This window comes from Tyto alba, unplaced genomic scaffold (assembly GCF_018691265.1).
Source record: "Tyto alba isolate M040663 unplaced genomic scaffold, T.alba_DEE_v4.0 Super-Scaffold_12, whole genome shotgun sequence".
Lineage (NCBI taxonomy): Eukaryota > Metazoa > Chordata > Aves > Strigiformes > Tytonidae > Tyto > Tyto alba.
The window spans coordinates 5,766,502-5,794,092 of NW_024881274.1; the positions used below are offsets into that span (position 1 = coordinate 5,766,502).

Here is a 27,591-nt window from a genome sequence, read left to right on the forward strand (position 1 = left end):
AGGGGGGGGGACTCACACACAAGGGATGGCGGGCGGCTGCCTCCGCCTCAGCCGCTCCCCCCGCGCTCCCAGGGGATGCAGCCCCCCCCCCACACCCCCTTCCTAGGTAGGGTACCCCCAAAGCGGCTCCATCCCCTGGGGGGAGGAGGGGGGGGTGTGATGAGGATCTCCCCTCCCCAAATTGGGGGTGGGGGGGTGTACAGTGGTGCTCCCCACAGCTTGCACGCTCAGCTTTTAGCCTGGAGGAGGCTTGCTTGCTAGGCCGGGGTGGGGAGGGCGGGGGGGGGAACCCCACAAAGAGATGGGGGTGGGGGGATACAGGGCTGTGCCCCCACCCTCAAATGTCAGCGCTTGGAGCAGGATGTGCCACGGCCTGGGGAACCCCGGGCTCCCTCAGGACAAGGCTGCCCCTAAACTTCCAGCTTCTGCCCCCCCAGACACCCCCCCCCCTCCCCAGCAGAGATCCCTGTAGCCTCAGAGAGATCCATGCCCCCCCCCCGAGCCCCCCCCCCCGAGCCCCTCTGCTCCCCAGGGGCACCCACGCCCGGACACAGCCATCCGCACGTGAAGCACCCAGGGAAAGGGCACCCTGGGGACCCTGTGGCAAGGGGGGGGGGACACACGCACACACACACCACCACCCCCCGGGGCTGACAGACCCCGTGTGCAGTGGGGAAGGGGGCTACACTTGGCACCCATTTCCCCCCAGCGTGGCTGCAGCCCCCCCCCAGCACCGTCCCTCCCTTCTCCTGCTGGTGGGGTTGGGGGGGGGGGGGGGCCCACGCGTGTCGGAGGGCTGTGGGCAGCCCTGCACGGGCGCTGGTTTTGGGGGGGGGGGGTGTGGGGTGTGGACATGCTGTGCCTCTGCCCCCTCCGCAGGGAGCCCCATTGCCCCCTCCCCAGGCAGGACCCGGCTGAGACCTCCCGCACTCATCTCACAGCAACAGCACCGCAGGAGCTGCCGCCACCGGCTGTTGGAAAGTTAAAAATTCCTTTCCCTCTCTCCCCCCCCCGGACCCCCCCCAGCCTTTCCCCACGCCAGCGGGTCTTTTCCTGCTCCAGTCCCAGCCCCTGCAGCTGCACGACAATGTGCCCAGGGAAGCAGGACAGATGACGCCACATTTTCCATTCTCAGCCCCCCCCCCCCCCTCCATCCATCACCCACACCGTAAGGTGCCTCTGACGGCACCAGCAGGGAAGGGGGGGGGGGCTGGGAGGGGGTCACACACCCTGGCACCACCGACCCCACCCTGGGACACAACCCCGGACCCCCAACCGTGCCCACCTCGTGCGAGAAGAGGAGCCGACGGCAACAGATTTTTGGTTCATTCAAATAGAAAAACTGACACCCCCCTCCACCAAAGCCTGCCGGAGTCCTGCTTCACCCACCTCACCAGGAGGTGGGAGCTGAAACACACACCCCCCTCGGGGGGGTCAGTGGGGGGGAGCAGGGGGTGGTGACGAGGATGTTTTGGGGAGGCAGCGGGGGGGCGGAGGGCGAGCACATCACCCCCAGGCAGCTGCGTGGGAGCATAACGCAATCACGACATCTCCCCCCTCCAGCTGCCGGAGCCCCCCCCCCGCTGCTGCCAGGAGCACGGCCCCTCCCGGGGGGGGGTCACCCGGCCTGAAACCCCCCCTCCAATTTGGGGCCAGGTCGGTCTCTTCACCCCTGCCCCCCTGGGAAGCACAGGGTGACACTTCCACAGGGCTCTGGGGGGGGGGGGGGTGTGGAACGACAACACACACCCCCACGGGACACACGCACCCTCCTGTCCCCAGCCCACGCAACTGGGCTAAAGCTTTAATTTCCAGCAGCAAAACCCCCAGAGCCCCTCCCGGGCGGGTAATTAAAACCCAACCACTCTCCTGCCTCAGGAGCCTCCAGATTTTGCTGTTTGTTTTATGAAAATGATGAGTCAGTTTTTAAACAGCAAAAGCCTGTGTTTATCTGTGTTTTTCTCTCAAAATGAACCAAAAATCTGTTGCCATCGGCTCCTCTTCTCACGCCATATGTTGACTGTGCTACGGCCGCCAGATTCAAAAGGAACTGTTAGCATCTTGTCTCGGGTGTTTTAACGAGGCGCCTTTGGGGGCTTTCGCTCTCCAGCCACTCACAACCTTCAGCGGTTGAAAGGAAGGAAGGAAAAGAAGCGCTGCAAAACGATGAATTTGGGCACTATTTAACATTTGGGTGGTTAAAACGCAACATTTTCGCCGGACGAGTTAGCTTTAAGGTAGGAATGCAGTCGCGGAGAAACCCCTGTGTTCTAAGGCCGCTTACAATCTAGATGTTACTATTTTACAAGCATCCCCCTTCTAGGAACTCCTCAACGTATTCCCAGTGCTTTCCTGGGCCATTTCTCTGACACGAGGGACACCAGTTGCCACTGGGCCCATTTTGAGCCTCGCTACGGCGTTTTCTGGGAAAGCGCTTCTGGCTGGGGGAGGCACGAAACATCATTCAGGCTGTTTGTGCCTCGGTTTTCCAGCTGCAACACGGTGCTGCAGATACGCCCAGACCTCGGCTTATCTTCAACAGCAAAATACTAGGAAGGTAAAAGGCCCTCCGCCAACGCCAGCCCTCACTGCGGCCCTGTCAGCACTCCTATCGAGGTTATTCCCGGGGAAAACGTGAATTTCCCCCAACTTCTCAGCAGCACCCTGACCCAACCGCTGCAGAAGAGGCGGGACTTGATCCACAGCGGAAAGAAAGCAGGATCCGAGATCCCGGCTCCCCATCGGCAGGGAGGGGACATCTCCCCACAGCGCTCCCCACAGCGCTCCCCACAGCGCTCCCCACAGCGCTCCCCGTCCACCTCCCGCCCCCGCACCGCCCACAGCCGCCACCGCGCATGCGCCGAGCCCGCCAGGCCTTCCCCCAGCAGCGCCGGCGCGGGCTGTACCACCCTGCGGCGAGGAGCGGGGGGGGCGGCAAGGAGGGAAAAGGCGGGAAACGCGTCTCTTTTCCCACTTCCCGAGGGGGCTCGGGCTCCCACGCCACTCTCCCCACCCGCAGTCCCGCCGCGCGTGTTTCTCTCGCCGCGTTTCGGGCCGCAGGGACGGAGCGGGGCGGGCGCGGGGTGGTACGTGCCGCTCCCCGCGGCGCTGGCAGTGGGCGCGGCCGGGCCCGCCGCCTCTTCCTCTCCGCCCGGCCGCCGCCATGAGGTGAGGGGCCGCGCTCCGCCGCCCCCCCCCCCCCGGCGGGAACGGGGGTGATGGGGGGGCTTCCCCCCAAGAGTGAGGGGGCTTCCCGGGAGCGCCCCGGGCCCGGTGAGGCGATCGCCGCCTCCTCAGGCCTTGGAGGGAGCGGGGGTGGCGTGTGTGTGGGAAAATGGCGGTTGGGCCGCGCGCTGGGGAGGGGGCGAAATGGCGGCCGGGGGTCGCGCTGAGGGGAGCCCCGGGGGGGGGGGGGGGGGGTATCGCTGCTCCCCCGTTCCCCGGCAGCTCCGGCCGGGCCGCGGGGGGCTGGCGCGGTGCTGAGCGCGGTGCTGAGCGCTGTGCGGGGCTGTCCGCAGTATGCTCCGGCTCCAGAAGAGGCTGGCCTCCAGCGTCCTGCGCTGCGGCAAAAAGAAGGTCTGGCTGGATCCCAACGAGACCAACGAGATTGCCAACGCGAACTCGCGTAAGTCAGCGCCGGGCTTGTGCTGCCCTGCGGAAAAGGGACGCGTCAGGGATGCGGGGAGAGGATTTTTTTTTCTGCCAAGGAGGTGGGCTTCGGGAGGATCCTGGTGCTTGAGCGACCGGTTTGCGCTTCAGAGCGGAAACGAGCCCATCGGCAGCGTTTACAAAGCTCCCCGGTGCACTGAGGAAAACGAGGTGCCAGTTGGTGGTAGTGGGTTTAGTACGTGGTGTTCGAGACGACTAGTGAGGGAGAGATGGGAGGGGGGAAAAAAAAAAGAGCAACTGCAGCAACACGAGGGGCCTTTGGGGGAAGGTCTGCCTTGTCCTTTGCGCGGGATCTCTTTTGTACAAGCTGGATGGGAGTCTGAACTCGCTTGGCGCATCCCCTCGTTGCCCGTGAGGTGTTTCTTCCCATAGGTCAGCAGATCAGGAAGTTGATTAAGGATGGTCTGATCATCCGCAAACCCGTGACCGTTCACTCTCGTGCCCGATGCAGGAAGAACACCTTGGCCCGCCGGAAGGGCCGGCACATGGGCATCGGTAAGTGCTGGCTCCCCGAAACGTCTGTTTTCATGGCACGTGATTCCCCCACAAGCTTATAACGAGCAACAACCTCCAAGAGTCTCGTGGCAGGGCCTAAAAAATACAGTTTGTATGTTAATAGCTTTCTTCCTGAAGTAAAGCATTAAACACTCCAGCAAAAGCATGTTGCTCAACTTGCAGAAATTTGGCCTCGTTCTCATCCTGTTTTCCCTCGCTAGGTAAGAGAAAGGGTACGGCCAATGCTCGAATGCCCGAGAAGGTGACCTGGATGAGGAGGATGCGAATTCTGAGGCGCCTGCTCCGCAGATACAGGGAGTCCAAGAAGATCGACCGCCACATGTAAGCCCGCCGCGCCACGTCCAGCTTTGGGTCGCGTGCCCACACGCTTCCTTGCTGCATGCAGCTCCTGCAGCCAGCTCCTCGGTGTGCGGATTGATGGAAATCAATCCCCCCTCCAGCACACACAGCACCGGAGAGCAGCTCCAGAGAAATCCCGGCGGTTCTCTGCCTGCTCAGAGGAGGGAAGAGCCTCCGGGTGACCCTGGTGCTCTGTGCCAGGAGGGCTGCGGGAAGCTGTGCAGTGTTTCGATGTCCCAGGCAGTCTCGTTTACAGTCCGTTCCGTTCTGCTCCGTCAGGTATCACAGCCTGTACCTGAAGGTCAAGGGTAACGTGTTCAAGAACAAGCGGATCCTGATGGAGCACATCCACAAGCTCAAGGCAGACAAAGCTCGCAAGAAGCTCTTGGCGTAAGTGCCGCGAAGCTTAAGCTTCACTCGTGTGGGTTGTGGAGTCTTTTTTTTTTTTTTTTTTTTTTTTTTTTTTGTTAAACAACTGCCGGCAGGTAATTCCAGGTGGCTTCTGTCACTGGTGGCTCTATCTGGAGCCCTGGTGAGGAATCAACCCCAAACTGGGTAGAGCTGGCTGGAAGCAGAGGAGTAACGTCATCCCGGCAGAGCGCGGCGGGCGCCGGAGGCGATGGCTGCTCCTGCGGCCGTAACCCGGTCGGTAAACGGCCGACACGGCGGGGGAGCCGAGGGATTTGGCTTGGTGAAGGAGCCACCACCTCACCCGCGGGCTCCAGGAAGGGTGGGCGACCCGGGGCAGTGCCCGGCACCGGGGTCGCAGCTTCTCGGCCAGAGCTGGGACCCCCCCCCCCCCCCCAGCACCGCTGGGAACCAGTGAGAGCTGCGGGCGCTGGAGCAAAACTCGCTGCCGCAGCTGGTTTGGTGGCTCCTGGCGAGCAAGAGGAGGCCGGGGATGAAGGCTTCCTCCAGGCGATCCCTCCGCGTTCACAAACTCTTTCCCCTCTCACAGTGACCAGGCCGAGGCTCGCCGGTCCAAGACCAAGGAGGCTCGGAAGCGCCGCGAGGAACGCCTGCAAGCCAAGAAGGAGGAGATCATCAAGACCCTCTCCAAGGAGGAGGAGACCAAGAAGTAAAGGCGGGCTTCTCTCGTGTGTACATAGCATTCGCCATCCAGTTCAATTAAAAAAAAACCCCCCAGGGTCTCCCCGCCTGCTCGCTCGCTGCTGGGAAGGGGCTGCCCCTCCCCACTCTGGCGCTGGGGTCCCAGGCGAGGTGCTGGACTGGGGCACGTCCCTGCTCAGCACCGTCTGCAGCTGGAGGGGATGGCTCCCACTGCAGGAGGGTTTGGGGGGACCTGAATCCCCCCCCCCGCCCCCCAGGAAGGTTAGCAGGACCTCAAACACCCCAGAAAGTCACCGTGCCCGGAGGGGAGGTGGCTGAGCCGGGCTGGGGGTGGGCACAGAGCCCTAGGCCTCCCTTTGGTGGCCAAACCCCCCACCCCAATTTCCCAGCTGAGGCTGGGGGTGACCTGATGGGGTTGAGCCAGGCCCGGCGACGGTGGCCTTGGGGTGGGGGGGGTGTCCTCAAGAAAATGGTGCTGAGACGCCCAGAGTTGGGGGTACAGCCCCAGGAGGGGCTTCTGACTGGGGGTGCCCCCAGGAACAGCACCCATGCCCCCCCCCTGCACTGAGCTCAGGCCAGAGCTGAGCAGGGAAGCTTTTGGGGAGGGGGGGAGCTCCCCCAGGACACCAAGGCAGCTCTTCCCCAAACCCACCCTGTGGGTGCTGCCCACCCCCATGCTGGGGACCCTCCCCCCCCCTCAAAACTGCACCATCCCTGAGTCTTTTATGGGGTGGGAAGGGGGTGTCCCCACCCCTGGGAAACACAGCTGAGACCCTCCCACCTCACCCCACGGGTGACGAGCCCACCTGGGCGCAGGGCTGGAGGGGCTGTCCCCCACTGTGTGACCCCCCCCCATGCCCCCCCCACCGCCCCAGTGCCCCCTCCACTGCCGGTGACTCACCACACCGGCGTGACTCACGCCACCAGAAACGAGTGTCCACGGGTGGGTGGCACATGGCACCCCACGGGGACAGCACCCAGACAAGGGGACGGGGTGGGGACACACACAACATGCCCCGCCCCCACCTGCCCCCCCCCCCTTTTACCCAGCTGACGCAGAAAAAGGACCCGGTGGCACCGACACCGCGAGCGTTTTAATTTAGGAATTGGGGCAGCAGCACCCCGGAACTGGGGGGGGGGGGGGGGTGTCACACGCATGTGTGGGGCTGCACACGCGTGTGTTAGTGCACAGATGCAGGCGTGTCTGGCTCCACGCACAGGGGTTTGCACACACGCTGTGTCCACACAGGCTGCGGGGGGGGGGGGGGGGGGGTGTCAGGAGCAGCCGCGGGGGTGCCCCGTCTGTGGGCAGTGTCACCCGGGTGGGGCTGGGGGGGCCACCCCCCGTGTCCCCATCCCTCGGGGTCTGGCCCCTGCCAGTGTGGGGACACGGGGGACAGGAGTGGGGGGGGGTGTTAAGTACCGCCTGGACGGGGTTTCCTGAGGTGCGGTGATTTTTGGGGGGACACCCACACACACGCTGGGATTTCGGGGGGGACGGGGGGTGTGTGTGTGTGTGTTCCTCATATCTCAGTCAACGCCTCGGCGGGGACCAGCCCCCGTTTCCTCCCGCTGGTCACCCGGACGAGACCCTGGGTCCTGCCCACGCCGACGCAGATCTGGGACAGACGGACGGACGGACAAGAGGGGTGGTGCCGTGGGGCACGGCGCTGAGGCCGTCACCTCGCTGAGGCCGGGCTCAGCTCGGTGCACCCCAGGGCTGCTGGCACCACCAAGGGGGGGGTGTGTGTCCCCAGCCCCCCCGTACCTGGTTCTGGCGGAGGCTCAGGCGCCCCTGCCCCCGGTCCCCCGGCACGGCCCGGCGGCTCCTCCACACGCTCTCCCCGGGACGGACGCGCTGCACGAAGTTGGCCGGGAAGAAGCCCAGCCGGTCGCCCACCTTGCCCTGCGGCGACCGAGGGGGGTGGCTGAGACCCGCCCCCCCCCCCCGCTCACTGCACCAGTGACCGTCCCGGCAGCGACACGAGTGGGCCCCCCCCCCCCCCCAATAGCCCCCTCTGACCTTCCACCAGTCCTCGTTGGAGTCGTCCACCAGCGTCACCCTGTCCCCTGGCCTGGGGGGGGGGGGGGGGAAGGAGGGAGGTGTGGGGCAGCAGCCTGGGGCTGTTCCCCCCCCCCCCCCACGGTCTCCAGTGGGGTCCCGTCCCGTCCCCCGCCCCCCGACTCACTGCAGTGCCAGGTCCTGGTGCTCCTGGGGCACAAACTTGTAGAGAGCCACGTAGGAGAACATGGGGGCCCCGTCCCACCGCGCCGGCCCTGGGGCAGCCTGTGGACACAGCCAGCCCTGCCCCACGGCCCCCCCCCCCCCCCCAGCCCCATAGCCCCCTCCAGCCCCACGGCCACCCCCCCAGCCCCATGGCTCCCCCACAGCCCCCCCCCCAGCACCATCCCTCTGCCCCCCCAGCCCCCTTCCAACACCCCATCCCTCTGCCCCCCAGCCCTAGCCCTCTTCCCACCCCCCCCCCCCCCACACATCACCCAAGCCCCCCCAAGTCCCCACCCTTCACCCCCATCCTGCCCCCCCCCCAACCCCCACCTGCTGCCCAGGGCTCTTCTCCTCCACCCCGTCCCTCTCTGCTGGGGTGACAACTGCTGAGACAGACAGACGGACAGACAGACGGGGGGACAGAGTCAGCTCCCCACTATGCCCCCCCCCGGCCCCCCCCCACCTCAATGCCACCCCCTCACCGCCGGTGCTGGGGCTCCCCAAGCTGCTCGGGGGGTCCCCGCTCTCCTCCTCAGCTGCCGCTTTGTCACCCTAGAGCAGAGGGAGGGCTGGGGGGTGGGTGGGGAGGGGGGGGGTCCCCACACCCACACCGACCCCCCCCAGTGCCCCAACTCCAGTTCTGGGGGGTACCTGGGTGCTGGGGGGCAGCTCCGTGGGGCCGGCGCCGTGTGCCAGGGAGGTGCCGAACCGCAGCGCCTCGTACACAGGGTCTGGGGTGGGGGGGGGCAATGGGGGGGTGTCAGGGCCCCCCCAGCCCAGCCTGCACCCCAAGGAGAAGGTGTACCCCACAGGACCTGTGGGCCGGGCACTCACCTGGGGGGGGCTCACTTTGTGTGGAGCCCCCCTGCTCCGGCAGCAGCAGGGGCGAGCTGAAATTGCGGCGGAAAGAGGTGGCCTGGGGGAAAAAAGAGAGGTTTTGGGAAAAAGGGGGTGTCCAACATCTGGGGGGGGGGGGGGGGTGGGAGGGGGCAGAGCTGGGGCGCTGCTGGGACTGAGTGTGCCCCCGGGGCTGGGGAGCCCCTTGTGCACAGCGGGGGGGCGGGGGGGGTTTGCTTGCACACACACACCCCCCCCCCCATCTCTGCGCTCACACGTGCCCGCGGGCACGCACGCCAGCGCACACGCGTGTGCAGCCATGCGCCCCGCTGCCCGCAGCCCCCTCCCCACTCCGGGGGGGCCAGGGCTGTGTCAGGGGGGTTTGGGGGGAGGCTGGCAGGCCTGGGGGTGGGGTGGGGGTGTGTGTGTGTGTGGCCCCCCCCCCCCAAGCACTTACCGTCTTGCCAGGGCACTGCTGGTGCGAGATCCCCTCGGAGCACCAGAGGTGCACGCCGGCCTTGCACGCCTTGCACCGCAGGCCCTGCCGCGAGTTGCCTGCAAGGTAGCGGGGGGGGGGGGGTCACAGCCAAGGGCAGCCCCCCCAAACCCATCCCTGCACCACCCTACACCCCCCCTGCAGCACACACACACACACACACCCCCCCCCAGCACCCACCTGCGATGAGCTGCCGGCACAGCTCGCACGGACAATGCTTCTTGAAGACGTACTGCTGGAAGCCGTGTGTCCGGGGGGGGGACGGGGGGGGCCCGGGGCCCTGCACCCCCCCGCCCGGCCGCGGGAAGAGGTTCTCCACGCTCTTGCTCCGCAGCAGCGTCCGGAGGGACAGGGACCGCTTCAACCGCTGCATCTGCCGGAGGGACACCCCCCCCCCCGCCGCGGGGTGGCAGGGACCCCCCCCCAGGGGTGACAATAACCCCGGGAGGGCCCCCCAAAGGGTGGTAGAGACACCACACCCACCCACCCCCCCTCTCTCAGGGATGGCGGGGACCCCGGGAGGGGGCCCCCCCGCTGCCACCCCCGCTGCACCAGCACCGGTCAGCCGGGGGGGGGGGGGGGGGGGCAGGGGCTGAACCCCCCCGGGCTGGGCCAGCAACACCCCAAAAGCGGCTGAGAGCGCCCGGGGCGGAGTGCCCCGTCACCCCCCCGGTGAACACTGACACCCCCCCTCCCGGTGCACCCCCCCCCCCCGCCCCCCGGTGCCCACTCACCCCCCCCCCCCCCCGCCGTACCACCGTACCTTGCTGCCGTGCCCGGCCCCGGGGCCGGCGGGGGGGGGCTCGGGGGGGGCCGCCGACTCGCACTCCCCGGGCGACTCCGTCATCCACCCGCCACGCCCCCCCCCCCCCTTCCTCCTCCTCCTCCTCCTCCTCCTCCTCCTCCTCCTCCTCCCTCCCCCCCTCCTCCGGCCGCCGCTGTCGCGACAGCGCCGCGACCCGGTCGCGACAACACCGCGCTCAAACTGCCGCCGGCCCCTCCCCTCCGGGTGTGTGTGTGTGGGGGGGGTAATGGAGAGATATGCTAATCTTTGGCTGCCCATTGGCTGCCGGACCCCGTGGGGCGGGCCTTCCCCCCCCCAAACATCAAGCATCGAATATGGGGGGGCAAGGGAGGACCCCCCCCCCATTGACAGCTTGGGGGGGGGCAGCACCCAGGGACCCCCCCACTAACACTTAGGGGGCAGCACCCATTCCCCCCCCCCCCATATTCCGGTGGGGGTCAGCGCTCATGCCCCCCCCCCCCCTCATTTGCACCCTGGGGGGGGGGGGCAGCACCTATGAACATCCCCCCTTGACACTCCCTTCTCCCCCGACACCCAAGGGGAGGGGGGGCAGCACTCATACCCCCCCCCCGACACCCCATAACCTCCCCCCAGACACCCGGGGGGGGGGTGTTTAAGTGCTCTACACAACCAAACACACACACACACACACCCCCCCTCCTTTTTTTTTGAGCCAAATCTACGTGAAATTAGAGGAATTAGAATGCAGCGGGGGCCGCGCGGGCTGGCACAGGGCGGGTTTGGCTTCTTGCCCTGGACAGGGCGGACTGGGATGACTGGGGGGGGGGGCCGGGGGGGGGGGGGCAGATGTCCTTGGCAGGGCTGGGACAAGGGGACATGGTTGGGGACACCCCCACACCCCCCCACACCCCCCCCCCCCCGGGAACCGGCCGGCTGGAGCCCCCCCGGGAGCAGCCCTGCGTGTCTGTCTGTCTGTGTGTGTCCCCCCCCCCAGTTTGTATTGATAACACAAGGTGCCCCCCCCGCCCCCCGCCCCCCCTATTTACTGTCAACTCCCTCCCCCAAACTGGACCCAGCTGGGCCCAACTGGGCCAACCCCGCTCTCCCCACCCCTCCCTTCTCCTATAAAAGTGGGGGGGCACCAACCTGTCCCTCCCTACTGTCACCCTCTGTGTGTGTCTGTGCGTGACCCCCCCCCCATCCCCATTTTGGACACGCACACTCCCCCCCCCCCCCCCTGCTTTTCTGGCATGGCCAACCGGACCATCACTGGTCCAGTCCTGGGGAGATGTACCCCATTTCCAGCTCTGGGCTGCTCAGGTACAAACACCCCCCCCTCCCCCAAAACCCTAAAACATCTCTTGCATTTGGGGAAACTGAGGCACAACTGAGCGCCCACCCTCGGGGGGGTGTGTGTGTGTGTGTGTGTGTGTTGTTATTTCCCATAGGGACCCCCCCGTTCTGCCTTACCTGAAGCAGGAGGAACCCAGCGGCATCTCGCCCCCGCAGCCCACCCCCCCGGCTTTCCAGTACCTGCTCTGCGCCCCCACTTCTCCCGCCGTCCGGCACCACGAGGAGACCCTCACCTACCTCAACCAGGGTGAGTTTTGGGGGGGGGGGGGGGGAAGGGGGGGTGGATTGATGGGGGCACCCCAAGGGGGGGGGGTGGGACCCAGCTGGGGTCTCAGCGCCCACATTTGCCCCCCCCCCCCAAGCAGGGCAGTCGTATGAGATCCGCATGATGGGGAACCCCCGGGCCGACCCCAGCGGGGGGGGATGGAGGATGCTCAAGGTGAGATGGGGGAGCCCCCCCCCCCCCCCCTCAAAACCTGGGGTGAGGCCTTGGGGCACACCCTGGGGCGAAGCTCTGACTGTAAGTCCCAGTTCAGCCCCAGTTCAGCCCCAGTTCAGCCCCAGTTCAGTCCCAGTTCAGCCCCAGTTCAGCCCCAGGTCCAGTCCCAGTTCAGCCCGGGTCCAGCCCCAGGTCCAGCCCCAATTCAGTCCCAGTTCAGCCCCAGTTCAGTCCCAGTTCAGCCCCAGTTCAGCCGCAAGTCCAGCCCCAGGTCCAGCCCCAGTCCAGCCCCAGGTCCAGCCCCAGCTCAGCTCCAGGTCCAGCCCCAGTTCAGCCCCAGGTCCAGTCCCAGTTCAACCCCAGGTCCAGTCCCAGTTCAGCCCGGGTCCAGCCCCAGGTCCAGCCCCAATTCAGTCCCAGTTCAGCCCCAGTTCAGTCCCAGTTCAGCCCCAGGTCCAGTCCCAGTTCAGCCCCAGTTCAGCCGCAAGTCCAGCCCCAGGTCCATCCCCAGCTCAGCTCCAGGTCCAGCCCCAGCTCAGCTCCAGGTCCAGCCCCAGTTCAGCCCCAGGTCCAGTCCCAGTTCAACCCCAGGTCCAGTCCCAGTTCAGCCCGGGTCCAGCCCCAGGTCCAGCCCCAATTCAGTCCCAGTTCAGCCCCAGTTCAGTCCCAGTTCAGCCCCAGGTCCAGCCCCAGCTCAGCCCCAGGTCCAGTCCCAGCTCAGCCCCAGTTCAGTCCCAGTTCAGCCTCAGGTCCAGCCCCAGGTCCAGTCCCAGTTCAGCCCCAGTTCAGCCGCAAGTCCAGCCCCAGGTCCATCCCCAGTCCAGCCCCAGGTCCAGCCCCAGCTCAGCTCCAGGTCCAGCCCCAGTTCAGCCCCAGGTCCAGTCCCAGTTCAACCCCAGGTCCAGTCCCAGTTCAGCCCGGGTCCAGCCCCAGGTCCAGCCCCAATTCAGTCCCAGTTCAGCCCCAGTTCAGCCCCAGGTCCAGTCCCAGTTCAGCCCGGGTCCAGCCCCAGGTCCAGCCCCAATTCAGTCCCAGCTCAGCCCCAGTTCAGTCCCAGTTCAGCCTCAGGTCCAGCCCCAGGTCCAGTCCCAGTTCAGCCCCAGTTCAGCCGCAAGTCCAGCCCCAGGTCCATCCCCAGTCCAGCCCCAGGTCCAGCCCCAGCTCAGCTCCAGGTCCAGCCCCAGTTCAGCCCCAGGTCCAGTCCCAGTTCAACCCCAGGTCCAGTCCCAGTTCAGCCCGGGTCCAGCCCCAGGTCCAGCCCCAATTCAGTCCCAGTTCAGCCCCAGTTCAGCCCCAGGTCCAGTCCCAGTTCAGCCCGGGTCCAGCCCCAGGTCCAGCCCCAATTCAGTCCCAGTTCAGCCCCAGTTCAGTCCCAGTTCAGCCCCAGTTCAGCCGCAAGTCCAGCCCCAGGTCCAGCCCCAGTCCAGCCCCAGGTCCAGCCCCAGCTCAGCTCCAGGTCCAGCCCCAGTTCAGCCCCAGGTCCAGTCCCAGTTCAACCCCAGGTCCAGTCCCAGTTCAGCCCGGGTCCAGCCCCAGGTCCAGCCCCAATTCAGTCCCAGTTCAGCCCCAGTTCAGTCCCAGTTCAGCCCCAGGTCCAGTCCCAGTTCAGCCCCAGTTCAGCCGCAAGTCCAGCCCCAGGTCCATCCCCAGCTCAGCTCCAGGTCCAGCCCCAGCTCAGCTCCAGGTCCAGCCCCAGTTCAGCCCCAGGTCCAGTCCCAGTTCAACCCCAGGTCCAGTCCCAGTTCAGCCCGGGTCCAGCCCCAGGTCCAGCCCCAATTCAGTCCCAGTTCAGCCCCAGTTCAGTCCCAGTTCAGCCCCAGGTCCAGCCCCAGCTCAGCCCCAGGTCCAGTCCCAGCTCAGCCCCAGTTCAGTCCCAGTTCAGCCTCAGGTCCAGCCCCAGGTCCAGTCCCAGTTCAGCCCCAGTTCAGCCGCAAGTCCAGCCCCAGGTCCATCCCCAGTCCAGCCCCAGGTCCAGCCCCAGCTCAGCTCCAGGTCCAGCCCCAGTTCAGCCCCAGGTCCAGTCCCAGTTCAACCCCAGGTCCAGTCCCAGTTCAGCCCGGGTCCAGCCCCAGGTCCAGCCCCAATTCAGTCCCAGTTCAGCCCCAGTTCAGCCCCAGGTCCAGTCCCAGTTCAGCCCGGGTCCAGCCCCAGGTCCAGCCCCAATTCAGTCCCAGTTCAGCCCCAGTTCAGTCCCAGTTCAGCCCCAGTTCAGCCGCAAGTCCAGCCCCAGGTCCAGCCCCAGTCCAGCCCCAGGTCCAGCCCCAGCTCAGCTCCAGGTCCAGCCCCAGTTCAGCCCCAGGTCCAGTCCCAGTTCAACCCCAGGTCCAGTCCCAGTTCAGCCCGGGTCCAGCCCCAGGTCCAGCCCCAATTCAGTCCCAGTTCAGCCCCAGTTCAGTCCCAGTTCAGCCCCAGGTCCAGCCCCAGTTCAGCCCCAGGTCCAGTCCCAGCTCAGCCCCAGTTCAGCCCGGGTCCAGCCCCAGGTCCAGCCCCAATTCAGTCCCAGTTCAGTCCCAGTTCAGCCCCAGGTCCAGCCCCAGTTCAGCCCCAGGTCCAGTCCCAGCTCAGCCCCAGTTCAGTCCCAGTTCAGCCTCAGGTCCAGCCCCAGGTCCAGTCCCAGCTCAGCCCCAAGTCCAGCCCCAGGTCCATCCCCAGTCCAGCCCCAGGTCCAGTCCCAGCTCAGCTCCAGGTCCAGCCCCAGTTCAGCCCAGTCCATCCTGTCTCTCGGTGGGCTCGGGGCCGTGGCCGTGGGCCTGATCCTGCGGCGCAGAGCGTGGTGCGGGTGGCCTTCCACGACCGGCGGCTGCAGCACTCGGCGCAGCAGCAGCTGGAGGGCTGGCGGTGCAGCCGCCCGGGCGATCGCATCCTCGACATCGGTGAGTGCGGGCGGGGGGCTGGGGGGGGCCGGGGGGGGGGGGCGGGGGGGGAGTGGCCGTGCTCACCCCCCTTCCTGCAGACCTCCCGCTTTCCATCGGCATCCTCGAGCCCCAAATCCACCCCACGCTGCTCAACACGGTGGAGTTCCTCTGGGACCCTTCGAGGCGGACGGCTGTCTTTGTGCAGGTGGGAGCCAGGCCGGGGGGGCTCGGGAGGGGGCTCGGGGGGGGGGGGTGGTCACAGCAGCCGCCCCCAACCCCGCTGTCCCCTCGCAGGTTCACTGCACCAGCACCGAGTTCACGCTGCGGAAGAACGGGGGGGAGAAAGGTGTCCCCTTCCGCATCCAGATCGACACCTTCGGGGTGGGGGGCAAGGGGGACCCCCCCAAGCACCTCCACTCCGCCAGCTGCCTCGTCAAGGTGTTCAAGGTATTGGGGGGTGGGGGGGGGAGACACACCAGTGACCCCAGGGTGACCACTGTGTCCCCCTCCCAGTTCCTGGCAAATCCCAATCTGAGTGTGGGGCTGGATGGACCAGGCTCTGGGTGCGTGTGGGTGTGCAGGGGTGGGTGTAGGGGGGGGGTGTGGAGGAGCGGGGGGTGTCTGAGCACCCCGGGGGTCCGGGGTCCCCGTCAGTCGCGCTCACGGCCCCCGGCGCAGCCCAAAGGGGCCGATAGGAAGCAGAAAACGGATCGGGAGAAGGTGGAGAAGCAGCCGGCGCCGGAGCGGCAGAAATTCCAGCCGGCCTACGAGACCACCGTGCTGGCCGAGGTGGGAGCCGGCCCTGGCACCCCCCCCTCTGAGGGCCGGGGTGCCCCTGACCCCCTGACCCCCTCCCTCCCTCCACAGTGTGCCCCATGGCCGGATGCGCTGGGTGCCCCCCCCAGCCCCCCGGGGCTGCCGTCTCCTCACCCCTTCAAGCTGCTGAGCCTCGAGAGGTAAATGGGGGGGGGGGCGCGGGGGGGGGCCACTGCCCCCCCGCCTGCTGCTGGGGTCCCCCACTCAGCCCCAGCCCCACTCCCCGCAGGGTGTGTGTGTCGCCCGCCTGCGCTGCCGAGAGCCCCGTGGGGAGTCCTGCCGAGGTGAGGGTGCCACCGCAGCCTGGGGCACCCCTATATCCCCCCCCCCAAACCCCCCCGAGAGAGGCTGGCTGGGCTGAGAACGTCCCCGCTCGGTTCGTGCCCCGGCTGAGGCTCCCATCCCGCTGCCCGCAGGCGCTGAGCCCCTGCGCATCCCCCCTGGAGACGCAGCAGTGGCTGCACAAGCGCCGCTTCTCCGCCTACGCCCGGGTCTTCGCCAACTTCGCGGGTGAGGCAGCGTCGGGCCGGGGAGGGGGGTCAGAGCCGGCCCCTGTGGCTGTGACACCCCCCCTTCCCCCCCCACCCCCCCTTTTCCGCAGGCGCCGACCTGCTGAAGCTCTCCCGCAGGGACCTGATCCAGATCTGCGGAGCCCCCGACGGCATCCGCCTCTGCAACGCGCTGACGGGCAGGTGGGCTCCGACGCCTTTCGGGGGACTCCCGGGAGCCCCCGCGATGCCTGACAGGATCCTGCACCCCCCCACCCCCCCACCCCCCCCCGCCCCGGGATCCCTCTTCTGCCTCCGCAGGTCCCCGCGGCCCCTGCTGACCCTCTACGTGTCGTGGGAACGCGCCGGCGGGGCCGAGGGCGCGGAGGAGGGATGCTCAGGTACGTGGGTGGGCGCGGGGCAGCGCAGGGACGGAGGGTCCAGGCTCAGCGCCCCGTCCCTGTCCCCATCGCGTCCCCAGGGCTGTACCAGGAGGTGCAGCTGGAGGAGCTGACGGTGGCCGAGCTCAGCGGGAAGCTGTCTGAGCTGCTGCGGCTCCCGGAGGGCCAAATCCTGCGCCTGTCCCGGCAGGGACCCTCCGGCATCCACATCCTCGTCAGCGATGCGGTGAGGACCAGCTGCTGGACCCCGCAGCCATCCCGGCCCCTCAGGGTCCCCAACCTGCTCCCAGCGAGGCTCAGCCCCCCGTGGGTCCCCCTCGCTGCAGCGGGACGGGGGTCCGGGCTGGGACACGCAGCCTCCTCCTCACCCCCTGCCCCTCCCCTCACCCCACAGATGATCAGGAACCTCCTGGACGAGACGTGCTTCGCGGTGGCCATCGGCAAAGGTAACGCGGTGGCCAGGGGCTGCGGGCAGGGGGGCGATGGCCCCGGCTGAGCCACGTCTCCGGGCAGCGCGCGGCCCCGAGGGGTACGACCTGGTGCTGCGGTAGGACCCGGACCCCCCCGCCTCCGCCCCCCCCCCCCGGCGCTGCGTCACCCCCGGGAAGGGAGATACCCCCACCGAGCTGTGCCGGGATGGAGACGGGACCCCGAGGCTGGCACAGTCCCCAGACACAGCTTGCCGTCCCTGCCAGGCTCCCCCGGCCCCTTGTGGGGAGGGGGCGAGGGGACGGGGTCCCAGCCTGGCTGGTGGCACCGGCGTCCCCGCCGCCGCCCCGTCGCCTCGGCCCCGTTTTTGTATTAAAGGGTGGAGGGAGCCAGCCCCGAGCACGGCCTCGTCCCTGCGGCGCCTTGCTGGGGGTTTGGGTGAGGGGTCCTGGGGGTCCTGCACCCGCTGTGGGGTGGGAGCAGCCCCACGGCCTCGAGAAACCCCTGGGCTGGGTTGGGGAGTGGGGCCTCGGTGGGAGCCCGGCAGCCCTTGGGACAGCGAGGAGGAAGCTGGGGCAGAGCAGGTCCTGTCCCACCCCGCCGGGATGGAGCCGGCCGTGGCACAGACAAAACCCAGTAAAGCCCCATTTCTGCCTTTTGGTTGGGGAACGGGTCATTTTTTACCGGCGAGTCCTTCCCCCAAGCACCGGCTGGTGCTGGCACAGAGGGCAGAGCCGGGGGACGCCGTGGGGAGAGGAAACAACTCGCAGGGTGAAGGTCGGGTTTGGGATAAACAAGCCGGCGGCAGATTTCCCCGGAGAGGAGGGAGGGGGACCGAGAGGAGCCGGGGGGCTGCTGGGGAGAAGCGGGGAGGGCGCTGGGACGTGTCCCGGGGAGGGTCCGAGATCAGGGAGTTGGCAAACGCAGCGAGGGGAGGGCAGGGACAGACACGGGCCCGTGGCCCCACCGCGGGTGGGTGCAGGAAAAGGAAACGCCCACGACCCTCCCCAGAACCGTCACCCCCGAGGGGAGCCGGGTCCCACGAGCCCCTTCCCACCCGGACCCCCGGTGCCCCACGGGGACCACGTACGGCATCCCACAGGCAAGGGACAACTTCACTACATATATATATATATTTACTTTTAGTTAATGGCATCATTATATCCACGCAGCGTCAAGGGAAGCACAGATTACAATATCATTAAAATAATATTTTACAGATCTCTCTATAATACATATAATCAAGGGAGCGTATGACAAGGTTCCAGCTCACCTGTCCGGTACATCAGACTGAACAGATACCGCGAGCCCATCCGAGTTTAAAAATGTGTTAAAAATACCAAGGCAGGCAGCCCTGTCCCCCAGCACGGGGGTCTGGGGGGCACTGCAGCCCCCCACCCCCCCCCCCCCCCCCCGGGTCCCACACAGCGAGATGGGGACGGAGCTGGAGGCTGCGAACGTTGAACGCTGGGGGGGGGTTGCATGGAGGAGGGGGAATAATCCCGTTTTTGCAGAGGTTGAGTTAAGAGCCGGGGCCTGGCGGGGGGGAAAGCCCAGGTGAGCTCGGCTGGGGGTTCAGGGGTGGAGGAAGGTTCGTGGCTGCAGCACCGAGAACCCCGGGGAAAGGCAGGATGCTGGGGGGGGGGGGGGGCTGGTGGCAGAGGGTGGCATCTCCACAGCCCCCCGCCCCGGGCAGCCCGGGTGCCCTCCCGGGGCAGGGGCTGGCTGGCACCAGGGGCTGTATTTCCTCATTTCTTAAAAAAAAAACCAAAACAAAACAACCACAGGTAAAGCTGGGGAGCAGGTAGCACCGCCGGCCCCGCGGAGCCGTCCCTCTCCCCGCACGTGCCGGGGGGGCTGGCAGAGGTGACCCCAGCACTGAGATGTTCCCCCCGTCCCGGACCCCCGGTGACACCGAGCGCTCGGCCGGGCCCGGGGGGGTCCCTGGGGGGTGGGGGGCCGGGGCTGAAGCTGTGAATGAAAGAGGAAAGGGGGGGGGGTTCTCCTCCGACACCCCGTTTTTTCAGCCCCGTGCTGCAGCACAGGGACCTCGGCACCCTGGAGCGGAGCTGGGCACTTCAGGAGAGAGAGAACAGAAACCTCAGCCAGGTCGCTTGGGTGCCACAAAACAAGGCAAAACAGAAAAAAAAAATCCCCACCCAAGCCAACCCCCCTGACCGCACAATCCTTCATGGGAAGAGGCCAAAATGTTTTAAACCTTCTTTTTAGGGCACTGTAGTGAAGAACCTTGTCATACTGATCTCCCACCCCACCAAAAAGACAAAAAAAAAACCAAACCGAAACAAACCAACCCACCCAAAACCCATGACACCATGGGCCAGCCATGAACAACACATCCAGAGTAAAATTAAAAAAAATAACAATAATAATAAAAAAAAAAAAGGAAATGACAATGATGCTTAGAAAATGGGAATTCTTTAAAGCGTTTTTTTTTTCCGTAACCGCCGTGACAGCGTGTTACACCTGCCACGTCCCCGGGGGGAGCAGTCCCAGCCCTGGGAGCAGATTCGCTGCTGGCGGCTCTCGGGAGCCCGGGGAAGCCCCAGTTCTGGTTGTGTTTGGCCTCTTCTCAGCCCGTCCCTGCCCGACCGCGGCAGCTCCAGCTCAGGTTGTCCGGGGCCGTTCACGTCGAGGCCAGGGCAGGGGGTGAAGTGCTGAAACGGGGGACAAAATCCCCTTTTTGGGGGGGTGGTGCCAGCACCCGGCCTCTGCTCCCACCCGTTTCAGGCAAGGGCAAGGAAAGGGCTTGGGGCGAGAGCCCGAGGGGCCGGATCCTGCTGGGCCGGGGTTGGGAAAGGGCTTTTGGCACAAGCAGGAACTTTCCAATTTCACTTTTTCGGTCGCTGAGCCTTTCAGCGGAGCCGTGGTTTTGCGTCCCTCACCCCCTCAAAACCACCCGACAAAAGACTTTCCAGCACTGGCGCCCCGTGCCCCCCGCAGCCGCCCAGGGCTCGTCCCAGCACCCAGCACCCCCCCAGCCCCCAACCAGCACCCCCAGCCCCCGGCCACCACGTGCAGGAGGGGGGTGATTTTTTGTTCTATAAAGGTATTCCTCTAGTAAGACACGGCTTGGAAAATGGTGTTTATTGGTATTTATAAATACAAACATAAGGAAGAGTCCATTTGAAGACGGATAATTGACTTAAAAGGACACTGTCAAGTAGGTTTGAGCTACCTTAATGCTGTCACCCTGTTTGGAGGAGAGAAAAAAAAAAAAAAAAAAAAAAAAAAAGCTTTGGGTTCTGTATTCTGGAGTTTTCCCTTGAAAAAACTCTGCTCTGTTACAAAGAAATCAGTCAGCCAACCATACGCCCTGGCTTGCAAATCCATTTCAGCTCTCCCCTGCCACGGTATAAACTAAACAAAGTGTTTCTTCCCAGAGTTGGGCAAATCCTGTGATTGCCGGGTGCTGCCCCGGGCGCACCCGCCCGCTCAGTCCGTCACCACGGGAAGCACCATTATCTTCTGCCACCCTGAAAATCCGAGAAGGGAGCTCTGCAAATGAAGTATGGGAACACGCTCGACGAGGAGGGAGAGAGAGAATCCACAGCGCTAAAGGGGATTTGAATAAATATAACGGATTAAAAGCGATCTACAGGAAAGGAATTGACAGTATCCTTTTAAACCCAGCGGGCCGGGCTCCCTCCCAGCAGACTGCGCAGCTGCCGGGCTTTGCTAAGCATATACAGATGGGTTGGGGAAATTGAGGCTGTAGGTGAAGGGGACGGAGCTTCGGTGGTACCAGGCGACCCCTCTGCCTGCCCCGAGAGCTCAGAGAGGGGGGGACCCGACGCGCTGTCCTCAGCGCGAACCCCCCAAAGCAGCCGCTCCCCCCCGCCGCACCCCGCTCTGCCCCCACCCTTCAGCACGGGGGTGAAGCACCACCCCCTCAGCTGCTGCCAGCTCCGAGGATTACAGACTCGCTCCTCTCAGCCAGGGGGGAAGCAACCCGAAAACAGGGGGCTCCCCCCCCAGCCCCGTCCCGGGGTGCCGGCGGAGCGCGACCGCTCGTCTGCCGCCGACCCCTCGGGAGTTCCACCAGGTCCTGCCCCGTTAAACCCCGCTGGCGTGGGCCCTCCTGCTCCCGTGCTTCACACCGGGCACTCCGGAGCCGCCAGCGACGCCGAACCGGGAGGTGCCCGGGCTAATCTTGCCCTGAAACGCCTCAAAACGGGCTGCTCGGAACACCCCGAGAGCAGGAAAGGCCTGGCGCACAGCAAACCCCCCCCCTCTTCGTCCGGACGGCTCCTCCTCCAGGGCAAGAGACTTACCTGCGGGAGATGCAAAAGTCAGGGAGGTCACCCAGCGCTCGCGCCTCGGCGTGCGAACACCGGGCAAGAACCGAGGGCGCACGTCCAGGCCGGCTGCTCCTCCCGCTCCCACTAGTGAGTCTTTATTTCTTGATCAGGGCAACAAGCAAACAGATTCTACTTTGCTTTTCCTTGGGGGCAGGATGGAGGGTCCAAGGGACAGGACAGGAGGAATAGGGAACTTACAGTCGCTGGAGCAGAGACTGTAACTTTTTCCCTGTATCAAGAGTTATTTTCTTGCCACGGGGATAAAACCTGAAATGCAGAACAAATGCGGATGCCCAATCGCTGACAGGAACAGGCCAAGAGGCCCACAGGAGCCTAGCCTGGAGTGCAGCTCGCTTGCTATTTAAAAATCATGACAGGCTCAGGCTTCTAATGGTAAAAAGTACTTTTTAAAATTTAAATTGATTCCTAACTTTCGGTTGGTAAATCTCAAAAAAAAAAAAAAAATTACTGAATTAGAAATCTGTAAAAAAAAAAGCAGGATGTGGGGAGGGTAAAAAAAAATTGAGCCTGACGTTACAGATCTCAAGCTATACCACAACAACCTAGGAAGCCTCTGAGCTGGGCGCTACAGAACACAGAAGAAACAGATGAACCTTCAAGGTGAGCATGCTCAGGGTGGTCAGCAGGGAACGGGAAGTAGAGAAGCACAAGTAAATCGTGTCTCAACGGCTGCTGTTTCATTCCCTCACTGAAAAACGGACACAAAACTTGTTGGGATTTTCAGGTTTGTTGGGTTTTTTTGTTGTGTGTTTTTTTTTGTTTTTTTTTTTTTTTTTTCCTTCTGGACAATGGATGCAGGGTTAAAGCATGTTCCTTCCCTCTCCCCCCTCTCCCCATTTCAAAGGGTTTCAGTTACTGTTCCAACCTCAACAGCAGCAAGAGTCGCTCTGGGTTCGCAAAAACCTCCCCTCCTTACCGCAATGATTTCATCTGAGCATGCCCAGTAGGAATGGTTCAGAATTATACCAATCCACCTACAGAAAAAAGCCAACACAGCTCCAGCTCCCAGCCTGCAGAGTTCATCAGTTTGCTGGAGCAGGTGGGGGTGTGTATGTACGTGTGTGGGTGGCTCCAGGGGCCCGGCACCGCAGCCCGGCTCGCTGGCCCTTGCAAACGACACTGGTATCGCTTTCCTTGAAGATACTGGTGTCCACCGTAATTCTACAAGTGTAATTAAATACTCAGTTTGCAAGGATGACCACTTCCAGTGTCATAGGATGATGCAACATCTGCAGAAGCGTTGTCTGCTGCCTCCGACCGAAGGAGGGGGAGTCACAGGCGCGAAGTAGGCGTGGACTTTAATGTTGGGTAAGTGGGTCTGAAAAGACAAAAAAAAAAAGTGTAAAGTGGTAAGGACAGCGGCAGCGCAAGAGTCAAAGAGAAGCTGCAAGAGGCCTGCCTTACTTGTCTTCAGGCTACAAACACATAAAAGCTAGAGTCGAACGCTTTCCGTTTTCCCCCAGCGTGGTTTCCCCTCCCCAGACTGGGGCTTAGCAAGTTCTCTGTTACCAGAAAACACGAGTTACAGGGACTGAAAAAACCCGATGCCCGTTCCTCCCCGTTAATCCCGGGGTAGCTGTGGGGAGCAGAGCAACATCTAACGACAAATCTGTGTTTCTCTTTGCAAACGTGAGCATGGCTCCTCCTTTGCTGATGGAGAGAGAGGCTCGGGAGGGCACCCAGCGCGCCGGCGACCCGCAGCCGGCGGCAGTGGCCCCGGCCCCTCCAGGCCACCCAGCCTGACCCTGTTACGGGATTAGCCCGAGCTAGTCACAGGGAAATGTCACTAGAAAGGGCAGCACAATCCACGCGGAGTGTGTAGAGTAGTGGGGAGGAGGTGCCACCCCACCCCTCCGCTGTGGCACGAGCTCTGCAGAGGAGCAGAGTCACGGACGAGCGCCGGCACGCTGGGTCTCCTCTGTTCCTTTCTGCTGCTGCTCAGTGAACACAGTAATTCTCTCTCCTCCCTACCAGCTAGCGTCCGTCCCCATCCAATCCTCCGGGTGCACGACAGCTATTAAATTCATCGATGGTTCTCACACTACTTTTAAGAACGAGCACTGTATCATGAGGAATCTGAAACCTCAGCCCTCCCTCCTCCCCACTGGATGAAGCGTTCGGAGTCACAGCCTTAGCGGGGTTTGAATTGTGGTTTTTTTTTTTTTTTTACCCTGAGTCTCTTGATCCCTGCCCGCGTGATTTGCTGGCAGTCGTACAGTTCTATCCTCTCCAAGCTGTGGCAGCTTTTCAGGTGCTCCAGGGAGGCGTCCGTGATCAGAGGGCAGTTGTCCAGCTCGATCACCTCCAAGCGGTCGTGTGCGCAGGCGCCGTTTCCCAAGTGACGGATCCCATCGTCCGTGATCAGCTCGCAGTGGGACAAACTCTGCACCCAAAGAGAGCAAGTTAGCAGCCCCTGCTGTTGGCAAACAGAAGCCAACACCCTGCCGGGGTGGGGGGCACTGCGGGACAGGAGAGAAGATGCCCCCACATTTCAGAGGTTTGGACTGGTTTGCCATACTGTTTTTTTTTGTTTTTTTTTTTTTTTTTGCTGGGTCTGTGCTCCCGCCTTGCACTGGGGCCACTGCTGAGTTTCAGACCCCGGGCTCCGTGGGCCTCCCGTGACTAACGTGCCTGCAAGGGGGAAAAACTCACGGCCGAAGCGCAGCGGGGGAGGCAGCTGCTGGAAGAGGAGCCAGGAGACGGGACGGCACAGACACGGAATAAGTGTCTCTGCTATCAAAGAAACCACTTTTGTAAAATCCACGGCCTTAGACAGCGCGGGAAGGACCCTGCAGCAGGGGCTGAGAACCAGCAGAAATACAACGTCACCTACTTGGTGCGTTTTCTGGGCTGGGGAGGGCTGGGGGGGGGCTGCATCTTAGAAGTTGTCAAGGGGGACGTGGGGCTTCAGCTGGGAGATGGCAGCAGCCCGGTGCGGTGCCGAGGGGCAGAGCGTGCGGGAGAGCCCACTGAGCGCATCCCCCCACGCCTCCCGGGACAGGTTTCCTCACGATGACAGTGGAGCAGGACACACGGGGACGGAGAGGAGAGCGGGACTGAATTCCCAGGAATTTCGATCAAGGGGAACGCTGCTTTCCGGGTCCCAGCTGCCCAGCTCCATACTACAGGTGGGAAGGGCTGTGGTCTCCTCTCCTGCAGCTGGACAGACAGCCCGGGGCGTAGACAGATTCTGCTGGGCTTGCTGAGGACAGCCAGAGGCTGGTACCAGGAGAAGCCAGAGTTCTAGAATTCATTTTCAGGCAGCTGTGGGTGCCTGGCATACGACTCATGCTAGCAGTAGGGGAGGGACAATAGGTTCTGCAGGGTCAAGTTTCTAGCGGAATTCTTCCAAGCCTTCGCAACATGTCTACGAAGTCAGAGACAAATCCCCACAGGCTGTGCTTAAAATCCCTTTGTTTACAGAAAGAAAATGCTGAAAGTCTCACTTATAATACTCACCAGAACCTGAAGCCGTGGACAGTGTATGGAAAGCTGAATTAGTGTACTGTCTGTTATCTGGAAAAAAGAAAAAGCGTTTTCACACCGGTGCTTTGCACAGGGACTTCCCTCACCTCCCCCAAAAGAAAAGCTGCATACCTCTGCCTAATCCAAGACAGTGCTCCCCACAGTCACTCTCCTGAACCCCGCAGAAATTTACCTCCTTCACGACCAAATTTCCCACGTACGGATTCTTCCCCTCCCTTTTAGAAACCAACTCACATCCTTAAAGGACTGCTAGGGCAGAGGTACTGCTGGTTTTTTGAACTTCCTTAAGTAGCTCGTGAAATACGCTCACAATTAAGAGAAGCACGTGAGCAGACCTCTTCAGCACCACAATGTCTCCTAAATGTTTGTCTCCGAAACCACAAGAGGTGTTCAAAATCCCCTTCCGACAGCTCGGTGGACCGCCCAATTGTTCCTCTCTATTCAGGAAGAGAGAGACTGAACACAACAGCTTCCTAATCTAAAAACATTCAGAAGGGAACTTGCTGGGCTGTCTTTGACCGACGCAGTCGGTCCAAGGACACAGCCTGATTTTCCTTCTTCCTTTTTTGGGTTAACTTTCAATCACTTCCTGTCTGGACTACTGTCATTTCCCCTTGTGATCTCCCGAATTTCTGCCCTGTAAACATCAGGGAGTACAGAAGAGCGGGGTCACGCCGCTCTCATGGCAGGAAGCAAAATCCTACTCTCCGAGCTGATTTCAAACCTATCCTCGGGGCTGGAGATTTTTCACGGCATCCTGAGTCAATTCAACCCTTTCCCTGTAAGTGTTCCCTTGAAATGGTTATCAGGTTATGGCACTCCCCCCCCACCCTGCAGAACAGCGTGTAGGCACATACGAGACCCCCCCTCCAGGCGAGGGGGACGGCAGCAGCGCAGGGCGGGGAGACTCCCCACGCTACAGCCCACCCCCTCCGAGGAAGGCGGGAGCACGGGCCCCTCCGTTTTGTTTCAGGTTGCTGCCACGTCCTCTACAAAAATCACTGCCGTTCAAACAATCTGGCTAGGTGCTTTCAAAACAGAGGCAGCTTCCAGTATTTCCAGCAACGACCGCAGCACAAACCTCCCCTCGGGTGCAGAGATCTTACTCTGGGACTTTATCTCGTGCCGGGGGTCACAGTTCACACGTCTGCGACGTGGCCTTCAGGACACCTCTATGACTATTAAAGACTTTTCATTATTTACAGCAGCGGTCATTACTGTGAAAAATGACCAAAGGCTCAAACCACAAAAGCAGCATTTTCTTATCCAAATACATCTGATCTTCCCGCTCAGGACTCTACATCAATTTCTCTTCTGGAGACAATCTACTGCTTTTTCACCATTTTTTCCACACTGCTGTGACTGTGCTAAAAGAGAAACAGGCAGAAGTGGCACCTCCTACCTGGACACACTCTTCCAGGTCCATTTTTTCAAGCTCATGGCAGTTCTAGGAGCAAACAGAAGACCAAACGCACAAACTAAGTGCAAAGTTCAGACAGCAAATATAAACACAAATGCAATAAAGACAGTTCTTTTTTAAAATGAAGGTTTTTTTCCTCCATGAAACATCATGGCTGGAAGGAAAGTTTGCGGCTTCTTTACAAAGAGCACCAAGTACAGTGAAGGAAGTCTAGCAATTTCACTCATTTAAAGGCACAGAGGGTTTTTTATTCATAGAAAGTAAAGGAAGTTATATTCAGGGTCACTTGTACACAACACAGATTAATCTAGAAAAACAAACAGTAGAGTTTGTAACTCCCAAGTATTTAACATTTCATGTAGTTTGGATGCACACTGTCCTAGATGTGTGGGTCAGGACAATGCCAAAGATTACACACAACCTAATTTTTGCAATTTAGCTTCCACTCAAACTTCAAGATCAAAGGCATTACAAAAATCTACATTCAAGAGAGAGCTACTGTTTGTTCGTATCTACCATGAAAAGAAAAGATACTTGATGAAAAAGTGGAAATGAGCACTTACCCTAGCTAGAGTGGTAAAGCCCACATCTGTTAGTTGAGAACACCTTGCAACTTCTAATATTCTGCACAGAAAGAATTTATAATAACCATGGTGGAGTCATTTTGCTTTTCAGAGTGTTTCATTAAAAGCTTCCAGCAACCCAGAAAAGTCTGACCCGGTTTAGGCTGTGCTCTCTGAGAGGATAATTTGCACAGAGCATCCACCCTCTATACCTGAGTGTAGGTCACAGGGAAAGAAAAAAAGAAGTCAGGCTAAAAGGGAATTCCAAGGGTCATCCCGCCCGTACCCCGCCGCGAGGCAGGGAGGTCTAATCTGACAAATGCTGGACTAAGGTGCTCTTAAAAACCTTCACTGCTGGACACTCCACAACCTCCCCGAGTGAGCTCCTCTGGCTTCCACCCCAAACACAGAGCTCCTCGTGGAAAGGGGTGTAATCCACCACAGCCTGGCAGACGAGCATTAGAGGATAAACGTTCAATGCTGCGATAGAAGAGCCCCACGTTTTCTAAGAGGTGAACTCCTTGTTTGTGTGGCAACAGATAAACTTTCTGGCAGACGGTTACTGCAGCCCTACAGAGGTTCCCTTCACAGTGTTAACAGATTTATCTACCTTTATAAAAAAGGAAGCCAAAGTGCATTACACATTTTACCATATGGAGCTTAACACTGGAAAGCTGCAGCTGAAGCTGAACATAAACACAGAAACCGTTTGGAACCTAAATTATGTTTTACCTTCCGCTTTCAAAACTGGTTCCCATACACCTGTATGCTGCACTTTGCACCCATAATTCTTTAAATGGGATATCACAGAAAACAGTTCTGTTTTGTTTTCCCCTGGAAGACATGTATTTTATGCCATTTAATACAGGCCACTCAGCTGTTACAGATGTCAGATAATAAAACTGTCTCCTCTTTCTGCACCTGGCCATTTCCTGAATTATAGTGAAGTCTTCCTGAAGAAACTTGTCCTAATAAAAAAAGGTCTTAAAAAATAATAAAAAAGGAAAGCACCTGCAGAGCTGTCGCTGGAAGCCCACTCTGTCAAGCAGAGTGAAAGTTTGCACAAATTCCACCTGCTAC

The 27,591-nt window shown here is 62.2% G+C and overlaps 4 protein-coding genes across 11 annotated transcripts in view; 2 read left to right on the forward strand and 2 right to left on the reverse strand.

The window, feature by feature from the left end:
• Positions 1-3,032: 3,032 nt before the first annotated feature.
• On the forward strand, positions 3,033-5,675 carry RPL19 (ribosomal protein L19). The gene is made up of 6 exons (XM_042787507.1): positions 3,033-3,168; positions 3,519-3,625; positions 4,042-4,164; positions 4,386-4,506; positions 4,804-4,914; positions 5,483-5,675. Exons 1-6 carry the CDS (start codon positions 3,164-3,166, stop codon positions 5,604-5,606), a joined length of 591 nt encoding a protein of 196 aa, XP_042643441.1. The 5' UTR covers positions 3,033-3,163; the 3' UTR covers positions 5,607-5,675.
• A 1,000-nt stretch (positions 5,676-6,675) lies between these two features.
• Positions 6,676-10,043, reverse strand: STAC2 (SH3 and cysteine rich domain 2). 7 transcript variants are annotated; one of them, XR_006164835.1, is made up of 12 exons: positions 9,919-10,043; positions 9,336-9,528; positions 9,117-9,214; positions 8,657-8,738; positions 8,474-8,553; positions 8,305-8,374; positions 8,153-8,208; positions 7,785-7,882; positions 7,619-7,670; positions 7,364-7,501; positions 7,019-7,214; positions 6,676-6,845 (listed from the first exon to the last, which is right to left on the reverse strand). XR_006164835.1 is itself a non-coding variant. In XM_042787513.1 (11 exons), the coding sequence occupies exons 1-11, from the start codon at positions 10,000-10,002 to the stop codon at positions 7,119-7,121; spliced, it is 969 nt and encodes a 322-aa protein (XP_042643447.1). In that variant the 5' UTR covers positions 10,003-10,043; the 3' UTR covers positions 6,676-7,118. The 7 variants fall into 7 exon arrangements, 6 of the variants coding, with proteins under 6 accessions (XP_042643447.1, XP_042643445.1, XP_042643443.1 ...); XM_042787513.1 differs by having other exon boundaries at positions 6,676-7,214; positions 7,785-7,807; positions 8,153-8,205; XM_042787511.1 differs by having other exon boundaries at positions 6,676-7,214; positions 7,785-7,819; positions 8,153-8,205.
• Positions 10,044-11,209: 1,166 nt separating this feature from the next.
• Positions 11,210-16,909, forward strand: LOC116959684 (transcription factor CP2-like protein 1). The gene is made up of 14 exons (XM_042787109.1): positions 11,210-11,241; positions 11,370-11,521; positions 14,251-14,586; positions 14,667-14,773; positions 14,863-15,015; positions 15,247-15,357; positions 15,436-15,524; positions 15,614-15,668; positions 15,801-15,894; positions 15,986-16,076; positions 16,194-16,273; positions 16,354-16,499; positions 16,668-16,719; positions 16,787-16,909. The coding sequence occupies exons 1-14, from the start codon at positions 11,210-11,212 to the stop codon at positions 16,822-16,824; spliced, it is 1,536 nt and encodes a 511-aa protein (XP_042643043.1). The 3' UTR covers positions 16,825-16,909.
• A 2,883-nt stretch (positions 16,910-19,792) lies between these two features.
• The window catches only part of FBXL20 (F-box and leucine rich repeat protein 20), a 44,052-nt gene continuing 36,253 nt past the window's right edge, over positions 19,793-27,591 (reverse strand). For both annotated transcript variants that reach the window (XM_033006478.2, XM_033006479.2), the window contains exons 11-15: positions 26,512-26,572; positions 25,931-25,975; positions 24,502-24,558; positions 23,213-23,425; positions 19,793-22,360 (exon numbers count right to left, since the gene is read on the reverse strand). In XM_033006478.2, coding sequence (XP_032862369.2) covers positions 22,253-22,360; positions 23,213-23,425; positions 24,502-24,558; positions 25,931-25,975; positions 26,512-26,572 — 484 coding nt within the window. In that variant the 3' untranslated portion in view covers positions 19,793-22,252. The remainder of the gene's footprint in view (positions 22,361-23,212; positions 23,426-24,501; positions 24,559-25,930; positions 25,976-26,511; positions 26,573-27,591) is intronic.

What these genes read in the sequence shown, in the direction of transcription:
- RPL19 (XM_042787507.1), top strand. An exon ending in GATTGCCAACGCGAACTCGC is followed by an intron (nt 3,626 to 4,041) that starts GTAAGTCAGCGC and finishes TTCTTCCCATAG; the next exon opens with GTCAGCAGATCAGGAAGTTG. An exon ending in GGGCCGGCACATGGGCATCG is followed by an intron (nt 4,165 to 4,385) that starts GTAAGTGCTGGC and finishes TTCCCTCGCTAG; the next exon opens with GTAAGAGAAAGGGTACGGCC.
- STAC2 (XM_042787508.1), bottom strand. Translation starts at nt 10,002, where the DNA reads ATGACGGAGTCGCCCGGGGAGTGCGAGTCGGCGGCCCCCCCCGAGCCC. An exon ending in GGGCCGGGCACGGCAGCAAG is followed by an intron (nt 9,529 to 9,918) that starts GTACGGTGGTAC and finishes TCCCTCCGGCAG; the next exon opens with ATGCAGCGGTTGAAGCGGTC. An exon ending in CCAACGAGGACTGGTGGAAG is followed by an intron (nt 7,502 to 7,618) that starts GTCAGAGGGGGC and finishes CGGTCGCCGCAG; the next exon opens with GGCAAGGTGGGCGACCGGCT.
- LOC116959684 (XM_042787109.1), top strand. Translation starts at nt 11,210, where the DNA reads ATGTACCCCATTTCCAGCTCTGGGCTGCTCAG. An exon ending in CCTCACCTACCTCAACCAGG is followed by an intron (nt 11,522 to 14,250) that starts GTGAGTTTTGGG and finishes GTCCAGCCCCAG; the next exon opens with TTCAGCCCCAGGTCCAGTCC. An exon ending in AGACCACCGTGCTGGCCGAG is followed by an intron (nt 15,358 to 15,435) that starts GTGGGAGCCGGC and finishes CTCCCTCCACAG; the next exon opens with TGTGCCCCATGGCCGGATGC.